Source organism: Pinus tabuliformis, chromosome 7, assembly GCF_031772625.1.
Source record: "Pinus tabuliformis cultivar Carrire ecotype Pingquan chromosome 7, CPIR1, whole genome shotgun sequence".
Classification (NCBI taxonomy): Eukaryota; Viridiplantae; Streptophyta; class Pinopsida; order Pinales; family Pinaceae; genus Pinus; species Pinus tabuliformis.
Window position 1 is genome coordinate 753,202,924 of NC_142293.1, and position 11,292 is coordinate 753,214,215.

At 38.1% G+C, this 11,292-nt stretch overlaps 1 protein-coding gene across 1 annotated transcript in view; it reads right to left on the minus strand.

Annotated features, from left to right (window-relative positions):
- The window catches only part of LOC149249709 (GDSL esterase/lipase LIP-4-like), a 132,037-nt gene extending 121,175 nt beyond the window's left edge, over positions 1-10,862 (minus strand). Inside the window, exon 1 of the mRNA XM_089453448.1 lies at positions 10,760-10,862. Within this exon, the coding sequence (XP_089309574.1) occupies positions 10,760-10,862 (103 nt within the window). The remainder of the gene's footprint in view (positions 1-10,759) is intronic.
- Positions 10,863-11,292: the final 430 nt, after the last annotated feature.

The following is an 11,292-nucleotide window of genomic DNA, read 5'->3' on the forward strand; positions in this document are numbered from 1 at the left end:
GCTATTTTGAAATGGTTCATGGGGTTAGTCACTCAATCCATTAGAGCATGGAATGACATGAAAACAGCATTTTTGGATAGATACTTGGATTTTTGCATGCCTACCAATCATAAAGATTGTTGGGTTGTGTTATATTCTTTCCACATAGTTAATAGGAGGTTTGAAGGGCACCCGTAACCCCACTTTATGGGGTCCGGGGCACCGCCCTGGAAAATTTTGGTTTGGGACCATATGTTAGGTTGGGCGGACCCACCTATGGTTTTGTGCATGATTTTCGCACATGTTTTTTGGACGTGATGGTTTTCGGTCCATGGTATTGGACGCGATGGTTTTCGGTCCATGGTATTGGATGCTTCGGCATGTATAAATATGTATTGTAACATTGAAAGGAACATAATGAAAAATCAAGCTGATAGTCCCGGTTTTGGGATCCAGGGAAAAATCTCTGTGCATATGTGTTTTATGGGTTATGCTCTCGCATTGTTTATTTTCTTTGTTTAAGAATTCGTATGCAGGTAATTTTTGTACAGGGTTAAAACCTACATTTGGTATCAGAGCTATTTTGGCTTCAAGGGGATGCCTTTCTTGCTGAGGGGTTTCGCTCGGGCCTGTGGTAGACCCTGTTCAGTGGGAGATCTGCGAGATCGATTCTGGTGGTGAAAGAAGATGGCGAGCAGTGGGAAGATAGAGATTGAGAAGTTCAATGGTCAGAATTTTGAGTTGTGGAAACTCAAGATGGAGGATCTGTTGGTGGATAAAGATCAGTGGATCGCAGTAGATCCAGGTACTAAACCATCGGGAGTGACCGATGAAGAATGGAAGAAGTTGGATTGGAAGGCAAAGAGCACAACACGATTGTGTGTCTCAGATTTAGTATTGCTAAATGTATCAGGGGAAGCTACGGCAAAGCCTTTGTGGGTCAAGTTAGGGACTTTGTACCAATCTAAGTCTTTGGTGAATAAACTGTTCCTGCGGAAAAAGCTGTATAACCTGAGGATGAAAGATGGAGACTCGGTGACAGAGCATCTGAATACGTTTAATACTGTGGTAAGTCAGTTATTATCTGTTGATATTAAAATTTCAGATGAAGATAAGTGCATCAGTCTATTGTGTTCTCTACCAGATTCATGGGATAGTCTGGTTATTGCAATAGGTAGCAATGCAACTACTTTGCAGTTTGATGAAATAGTCTCAGCCTTGCTAATGGAGGAGATGAGACGGAAAAATATGGACAACCAGAATGGTGATGCCTTGTCTGTACGAGGACGGTCCCAGAACAGAAACAAAAATAAGTCATCAAGTGGGAGATCTAAATCTAGAGGGAGATCTAAATCTCCAGGAAAACCTACAAAGGTGGTGTGCTGGAAATGCGGAAAGGAAGGGCACTTCAGAAGGGATTGTAAATCTAAAGCTCCTGATAAAGGAAAGGGATCTGATGATGCTCCTTCTGCAGAGGCGAAAACCACCTCAAATGAAGGTGGGGATGTGTACTTGGCTTCTTCAAGTACAGATGTAGATCATGAGGCATGGTTGATTGACTCAGGTGCATCCTTTCACTTCACTCCCCATAGAGAGTGGTTCTGCGAGTATGAGAAATACGATGGTGGTGATGTCTTCTTAGGAGATGATAGGAAGGTTAGAATCATTGGTCGGGGAAAAGTAAAGTTGAAGTTTCAAGGTGGAATGGTTAGAACACTTCCGGTTGTTCTACATATTCCTGCATTGGCCAGAAATCTGATTTATGTAAGCAAGTTGGATGATGCAGTTGTAAAGACGGTGTTCGAGAAAGATACCTGCAAGATGGTTCGAGGAGCACTGATATTGATGCGGGGAGTTCGGATTGGAACTCTGTACAAGCTACAAGGTAGCACTATTGTTGATGGGTGCAATAGTTCTATGGTTCCTGAAAATGGAGTAGAAAATCTAGTGGTCTCTGGAGAGAAGACCATGTTGTGGCATCAAAGGCTTGGACATATTGGAGAGAAGGGCCTTCGAATACTTCATGGTAAAGGTATGGTAGAAGGTATGAATGATAGCTCTATGGATTTTGATTTCTGTGAAAATTGTGTGTATGGGAAGCAGAATCGGGTGAGTTTCCCCTCTGGTGGTAAGAGGACGAAACAGATATTAGAGCTTGTGCACAGTGATGTGTTTGGACCTGTGAATGTTCCATCACTGGGTAAGTCTGTGTACTATGTATCATTCATAGATGACTTCTCAAGGAATACATGGATATATTTCCTTAAGAAGAAATCTGAAGACTTTGACAGGTTTAAAGAATTTAAGGCTCTGGTTGAAAATCAGACAGAGAAGAAGATAAAGGTGTTGAGGACAGATAATGGTGGAGAATTTTGCAGCAAGGAATTTGAAGAATTTTGTAAGAAGTGTGGTATAGCACGGCAGAAGACTACTCCATATACACCTCAGCAAAATGGAGTCGCAGAAAGAATTAACAAGACGTTGATGGAAAGGGCAAGAAGCATGCTCAGTGGTGTCGGGTTAGGATAGGAATTCTGGGCAGAGGGGGTGGATACTGCATGTTACCTAATCAACAGATCACCTTCATCAGCGTTGGAGGATAAGACTCCACAAGAAGTATGGACTAGTAAGAAACCCTCTCTTTCACATCTAAGGGTATTTGGATGTGATGCATATGTACATGTTCGAAAGGAGAAACGAACCAAGTTGGATAGTAAATCTGAAAAGTGCATCTTTATTGGGTATAAGGATGGTTTAAAGGGTTATAAGCTTTGGAACCCAGTCACACGGAAGGTTGTGTACAGCCGAGATGTGTTGTTTAGAGAGGTAAAAGATGTTATTCAACATGAAGTCCAACCAAAGGAACCTGAGAAGATAGAGTTTGACCCAAAGGAGGAAGAATCATACTCTGTAGCAAAGGAGGAATCAGAAGATGAAGAGCCACAAACTTCGGCTGTGAGAAGATCAGTTCGAGAAAGAAGGCAGCCAGAAAGGTATAGTCCATCTGCTTTCAGTTCAAATTTTTCTTTGTCTATTACTGATAATGATCCCAGAACTGTGAAGGAAGCAGTGGATTCAGAGGATGGAAAACTCTGGAAAGAGGCCATGGTCGATGAAATGGTATCTTTGCACAAAAATGAGGCTTAGGATCTGGTGGAGTTGCCGGCTGGAAGGAAACCCATTGGCAGCAAATGGGTGTTCAAGAAGAAGAAAAATGCAGAAGGAAAGGTGGAGAAATACAAAGCTCGGTTGGTAGCAAAAGGTTATTCCCAGGTGCCGGGAATTGATTTTGGTGATATTTTTTCTCCTGTTGCCAAGGTAACTTCTATTAGATTACTTTTATCTGTTGCTGCTGCTTTTGATTTTGAGGTAGAACAGATGGATGTGAAGACAGCATTTCTTCACGGGGATTTGGAAGAGGAAATCAACATGAAGCAACCTGAAGGTTTTGCGGTGAAGGGTAAGAAAGAACTGGTATGCAAGTTAAAGAAGTCTCTGTATGGGTTAAAACAGTCACCAAGGATGTGGTATCAGAAATTTGATACATTTATACGGGGACTTGGCTTCACCAGAAGCAAAGCAGATCATTGTGTGTATTTTAAATTAATTGGTGACCATATTATTTATCTGGCCTTGTATGTGGATGATATGTTGCTGGTTGGAAATGACAAAGAAATTATCCAGGATTTGAAGACCCAATTGTCCTCCAAATTCGACATGAAAGATCTTGGTGCTGCAAACTATATTTTGGGCGTGGAAATTAAAAGAGATCGGTCAAAGAGGAAGCTCTGGTTAAACCAGAGGAAGTATGTCGAGACAATACTCCAGAGGTTTAATATGCAGGATAGTAAACCGGTGAAGGTTCCTATTCCTGTAGGTGTGAGGTTATCTGTTGAACAGTGTCCCAAGACACAAGAAGAGGAAGAGGACATGTCCCGTGTTCCATATGCAAGTGCAGTGGGTAGCCTGATGTATGCAATGGTCTGTACTAGACCAGACATTGCACATGCTGTGGGTGTATTGAGCAGGTTTATGTCAAAACCTGGGAAGGAGCACTGGACAGCAGTGAAGCGGGTTTTCAAGTATTTGTGTGGCACTAGTGATTATGGTTTGTGCTACCAAGGAAGACCAATATTGGATAGAGTGTTGGATATTCATGGCTTTGTTGATGCAGACTGGGCTGGAGATCTGGATCAGAGAAGATCTACAAGTGGGTATGTGTTTAACCTATTTGGAGGTGCAGACAGTTGGATGAGTAAGAAACAATCTGTAGTGGCACTATCAACTACAGAGGCAGAATACATGGCAGCCACTCATGCAAGCAAGGAAGCAGTTTGGTTGCAGAGATTGTGTTCAAGTATGGGGTTAGTACAAGGAGCTATAAGAATAGACTGTGACAACCAAAGTGCAATTTTCTTGGCAAAGAACCCTGCTTATCATTCAAAGACAAAGCACATTGATGTTCAGTATCACTTTGTGAGGGATATGATAGAAGACAGAAAGGTGTTGCTGGTAAAGGTGGACACTTTGAAGAATACTGCAGATGCATTGACAAAATCTGTGAGCTTTGAGAAGTTCTCTTGGTGTAGAGAAGCAATGGGAATCTCAGGGCTGAAAAATGACTAAGCTCTCTTGTGGCCCCCTGTGGAAAGAAAACAACAAGTGGGAGATTGTTGGGTTGTGTTATATTCTTTCCACGTAGTTAATAGGGGGTTTGAAGGGCACCCGTAACCCCACTTTATGGGGTCCGGGGTAGCGCCCCGGAAAATTTTGGTTTTGGACCATATGTTAGGTTGGGTGGACCCACCTATGGTTTTGTGCATGATTTTTGCACATGTTTTTTGGACGCGATGGTTTTCGGTCCATGGTATTGGACGCGATGGTTTTCGGTCCATGGTATTGGATGCTTCGGCATGTATAAATATGTATTGTAACATTGAAAGGATTATAATGAAAAATCAAGCTGGTAGTCCCAGTTTTGGGATCCAGGGAAAAATCTCTGTGCATATGTGTTTTATGGGTTATGCTCTCGCATTGTTTATTTTCTTTGTTCAAGAATTCGTATGCAGGTAATTTTTGTACAGGGTTAAAACCTACAAAGATGAGGTGTTAAAAATGATGCAAAGAGAGGAAGAAAACTTAGAATATTTGATTGATAGATTCAACTATAATTTGAAAAGAGCAAAGATGAACAATTTAGATGAAGAAACGTTGAAAACTCTTTTGTTAAAGGCCATTAGAGATGGGTGGATAGATATCCTTAACATGATGGGGAGGGAGATATCTTTCAACTTCCATTGAGTGATATAGGAGAACTGTGTGTTCATCTCTCAAGAGGGAAATCTAAAACAGGGAAAAGGTCAAGAGATCTTTCTCTTGTTAGAGAAAACAAATCTACAACTGGTTCTGTAAGCAAGGTAGAAATTGGCAATATGCTTGATGAGTTTAAAACTGGCATTCTAGGGAGCCTTAGTGAACAACTACACACCCTTAAAATTCAAAACAAGCAGAAAACAGAGGTTGATGCTTTAGCCATTTTTTTTCCAAAATGCAGAAAGAAACATGCCCTAAGGGAATGCCCTTTAGATGAAAAATTTGTAGAAACTTTTATGATTTGTTCGAAAAGCCATGAAACCAGGGTTGTCCTTCAATCCCAGGTCTTAAGGTTGTCGTTCAAGAGGAAACAGTCCCAAATTCTACAAAATCTTTTTTTTTGTTGCAAGAAGACCTTGGTTGGGGCCACAAAATCAGGGATTTAACAATCAAATGTATCTTCAACCCCCACCAAACTGGAATTCTTGGCAGCAACCTTGGCCTCAACCTCAATCTCAGTATCAATCTCAACCATGGGAACAAGGGGTACAAAATCCTTATGGGAGATTTGCTCAATATTATCAATATCCTCCATCCTATCAGAATTATCCTCCCCCACAAAATCAACAACAAAATCAACAACCACAACTTCAAAACTAGTACCCTCAACTTTCATTGCCATTTCCGCAACAACCTCCACAACAAAGCCAAAATCCTCAGCTCTTGTTGCCATTTCAGCAGAAACCAAATCATCTACCTGCCCAACCATTACCATAACCCAACAATAAAAACCCTCAGAATGCTTACATGGTAGAAGGACAACAATTTCCAACTTACATGATTACTCTAGATCTTAATGATGTTCAACTAAGATCTAGTAGGATATTAGAAAAGGAAAGACCTTTTGTAGTTATTCAAGAATGAGATATTTCTGAGGAGGATTCTCTAAAAGTCAATAAAAATTTTGAGGGAACATCTCTCCAAAACCAGAACATTGAAAAATGAAAACAAAAAGAACCAATGAACACAACTCCTATCATTGCGCAACTAGCATCTACTTCTGCACCTCCTTTTCCTGAAAGACTACAAATTGATAGAGGGGTAGAAAAACATATTTTGTTGCCCAACTATGATTTTCTATATGAATTGAAGAATGTCTATATCAAAATTCCTTTGCTACAAGCCATTAGAGAAATTCCAATTCTAGCCAAAACAATAAGAGAGTTCAGTATCAAAAGACTAGGAAGAAAAGCAAAAGAAACAAAAAGAATTCACCTGGTAGGAAAAATAGCAGACATAATGATGGGAAAATTTTCCATACATAAATATGTGGATCCAAGGAGTCCAATTGTCAAGACACATAAAAATAGAATTGAAATTCCAAATACATTGATTGACTTAGGCGCAGCAATAAACATTATGAGTAGACAAACTATGGAGCAACTTAAACTTCCTAATCTTCTTTACACACCTACCTTACTACAACTTGTAGATAGATCAGTAATAAAACCAGATGGTGTGCTAGAAGATATTTCAGTATCCTTAGATCCTTGAGAATATCCTGTTGATTTCATGATCTTAACTCCCAAGAATAATCTAGGAGGACACCCACTCATATTAGGAAGACCTTGGTTGGCCACAGTTGATGCTTTTATTAGTTGTAGATCTCGTGACATGTATATTCCTGATGGTAATTCAACAAAAAAAATTACTCTGTATCCTCCAGTAAAAGCAATGTCAGAAATAGATGACAAGGAATGGATTAATGATGAAGATGATATTCAGCCTCTCTTTACTCTATCAGAAATTAGTGAAGATAGTCAAATTTTGAATACATTGGAAAATTTTGAAACATCTTCAAAATATGATCATGCACAATTTCAAGAAAAATCTAATGTTGAATACTTGTCGTCTAGGCAGATGTCTCTCTATTCTATGGAAGAGTTTGGTAGCTCTACAATTGAAATTTTTCCAGGTAGGACATTGAACATAAACAAAAACTTGGAGAAACTACAACTGTTACAAGAAGATCTAACCAAAACATTACAAAAACATATGTTGCATTTGCATGGGAATACACCGACATGAAAGGCATTGATCCTAAGACTTGCATCCATCATATCTATATTGAGCAAAATAGTAGACCAATCAGACAACCTCAGAGAAGAATGAATCCAAATCTTAGGGAAATTGTAAAAGAAGAGCTCCAAAAATTACTAAATGTAAACTTCATTTACCCAATTTCAAATAACCAATAGGTTTCTCCTTGGTAATTGTGCCTAAAAAGAATGATAAATGGAGGGTGTGCATTGATTACTAAGAATTTAATAAAGAAATCCTTAAAGATCACTTTCCTTTGCCCTTTATTGATCAAGTGTTAGATACATTAGCAAGTAAGAAGTATTTCTCATTCTTGGATGGTTTTAGTGGTTATAATCAAATTCAGGTAGCACCTGAGGATCAGGATAAAACCACATTTACTTGTCCATGGGGAACTTTTGCCTACCGAGTACTTCATTTTGGATTATGTAATGCACCTGCAACATTCCAAAGAGAAGTATTAGGAATTTTTTCTGATATGATACATGATTGTGTAGAGGTATATATGGATGATTTTATAGTCTATGGAAACACATCTTAAGAAGTTTTGGAAATTTTGGAAAAAGTTCTTAAAAGATGTAAAGAAACAAACCTTTCACTAAGCCATGAAAAATGTTTTATGATGTTTACAGAAGGTATTGTTTTAGGACATCACATCTTGGGAGATGGGATTAAAGTTGACAAATCTAAAGTTGAAGTCATCTCTAAGTTATCAATTCCAAATTGCCAAAAGGATGTTAGAAGTTTTCTAGGATTTACAGGATATTACAGAAGGTTTATAGAAAACTTCACCAAAATAGCATCTCCACTCTTCAAATTGCTTACAAAAGATTGTGAATTCAGTTGGAATCTTGATTGCCAACTAACATTTGAAACCTTGAAAGCAAAAATTTCTAAAGAACCTATTTTAAGAGGTCCAATTTGGAAACTTCCTTTCCATATTTCCACAGATGCTTCAGATACAGCTCTGGGAGCTATATTGGGACAAAAAGATTTGATTCCTTATGCCATTTACTATACAAGTAACAATTTGACTCCCACTGAGTTGAATTATACTGTGACTGAAAAGGAATTTTTAGTTGTCGTTCATGCAATTAATAAGTTCAGACACTATATAACCGGCTATGAAACCTTTGTTCATACAGATCACTCTGCAATTAGATATTTGATGAATAACCCTATTACTAATGGGAGAGTTACAATATGGCTTTTACTTTTGCAAGAATTCAACATTACTGTGCTAGATAGACCTAGAAAACAAAACACAGTTGCTAATTTCTTGTCCAGTATTCAGAATATCAAAGAAAACTCTCCGGTTGAAGATAAGTTTCCTGATGAATATCTTTTTGCAGTAACTACTCAAACTCCTTGGTTTGTAGATCTTATAATTACTTGGTTACACGAAAGTTACCTTCACATTTGTTTCCTAGAGAGAAAAGAAAGATTATTCAAGAAGGTGCAAGATATTCATGGATGACTAACGAGTTGTATAAAACAGGGCCAAATCTTATGATCAAAAGGTGTGTCAGGGAAGATGAAATGACTGATATTCTCAAAGCATGTCATGATGAGCCGTGTGGTGGACACTTTGCTGACAAGAGGACAACCTATAAAGTCATTTCTTTAGGATATTATTGGCCATCCATATTCAAAGATTCTAAAGAATATGTCAGGAGGTGTAATAGCTGCCAAAGGGTAGGGAAACCTGCTCCCACAAATTAAATGCCATTACAAACTCAGGTACTTATTGAACCTTTTGAAAAATGGGCTTTAGACTTTATTGGACCAATTAATCCTCCATCTAAGCAGAAAAAGCATATATTGGTATGCATTGATTATGTCACCAAAAGGGTAGAAACCAAGGCATTACCTTTTTCTAATGAAAAAACTGTAGTTAATTTTCTTTTTGAGGATATCTTCACTCGTTATGGTGTCCCAAGAGAAATTGTGATAGATCGGGGATCTCAATTCACATCCAATATGGTGGAAAGGCTTGTGAAGGAGTACAAAATCAAGCATAGGAAATCTACTCCCTATCATCCACAAGAAAATGGTCAAGTGGAGTCTAAAAATAAAGTGATTGAAGGAATCCTCACCAAGACTGTGCATATACATAGAAGAGATTGGGCAGAAAGGCTTCTTGAAGCCTTATGGTCCTATAGAACTACATGGAGGAACACAATGGGACATACACCCTGTGAACTTGTTTATGGGAAACAAGTCTTGTTCCCTATATAGTTCCAAATCAGAACTTTCAAGATGGCAGTCCAGTTGGGGATGGATTTATCAAAAGCTCAAAAACATAGACTGGAGCAATTAAATAAACTTGATGAAATCAGGCAAGAGGCAGTTCAAAGGACTAGTATAGTCCAACAATAGATGGCTAAATGGCATGATAAATACATCAAGGATAAGAGGTTTCAAGAAGGAGATTGGGAACTATTATTTGATTCAAAGTTTAAGGATTTTCAAGGGAAGCTTCAAACTCATTGGCTTGGTCCATATGAGATTGAAAAATTATTTAGTAATGGAGTAGTGAGGATCAAAACAATAGATGAAAGTCAAACTCCTCTTCTTGTGAATGGTCATAGATTGAAGATATATCAAAAACCAATTTCAAAGGAGGAGTTCATCAAAATCTTCTAGAACAATTCTGAAATGAAGTTAGTGAAGAAGAATCCTTCTTCTCCACCAACTTAGTCTTTATTTTTCCTATCTAACAAAAAAAAATTGTATAAGGTTGAAAACCAATCATTGATTGGCATGCTTATACAGAAAATACAGGGGGAAAATCAAAAGTTTCTAACACCCTATACTTTCCATTTCCTTTCTGTAATAAGTGGTGACAAAAAGCCACAGTCTCTTTGCATTTTGTAAATTTCATTATCTCATCTCACTTCACACTGTTTTAATTTTACAGTTTCACTTCATTCCATTGCCATATCCCACCAATAAATTTTTCCTTCTCCAGTATTTCTTTCATATCCATTTTCATTTATCATCATGTCTTATTTTCACTTACACGGCCATTTCCATTTCATTCATTCATAACCCATATTTCACTCTCTGTTTCACATTCTGCAGCTGATTTTGTTCTGCAGTTGATCCTGTTCTACAGATAATCTGATTATGCAGCAACAATTTGCTTATTAGTCCAAGCAATTCATAATAAAATCATGTATGCAGGTAATTGAAGAAAAAACAACTTTGAATACCAATCATGCCTAAAGTACCTATGGAGAAAACATCAAAATATTAGTAAGCAGAAGGTAAAGGTTCCAAAGGTAAATACAAAAATTTATTTCAAAAGGAAATTTGAAAACATAAACTTGTATAACATGTATGATCACATGTCTCCTGAATTAACCATCATGTGATTTGACCACCACAATGTCTCCGCCATATCTTCCATCTTCAATGACAAACGGTCCAATGATTCCTTCATAACTGATCTCCACCTCAAACTCCATAACTTCTACTTAACCGGTCCTTCACAGCTACACTTATTAACAGTTAGATTAACGACATGACCTACTTATCTACGACTCTCAAACCATGATTGTTTATTTATTGCATGCCAATTCTTAAGTTCTTCTCTCATATTCACGCAGCCATTTCCTGTATACATTCATTCTATTTCCATATCCACATTCGCTCTATTTTCATATACCCAGTCGCTTCATTTCCATATACGCATTCATTCCATATACACAGTCATACCATATTTTTTAGACAGAGAGAGTAGTTTTGAAGGGTAACCGAGAACAAAGGATATGGGGCTTATTATTAGAACTGAGCATGTGGGGGTAAAATACATGGAGGGATATCCACAGCTAAAGAGAATGTTATAAAAGGCCAGATGGTTGTGTTTTATTGAAAAATTTGATGGCTACCGCAAGG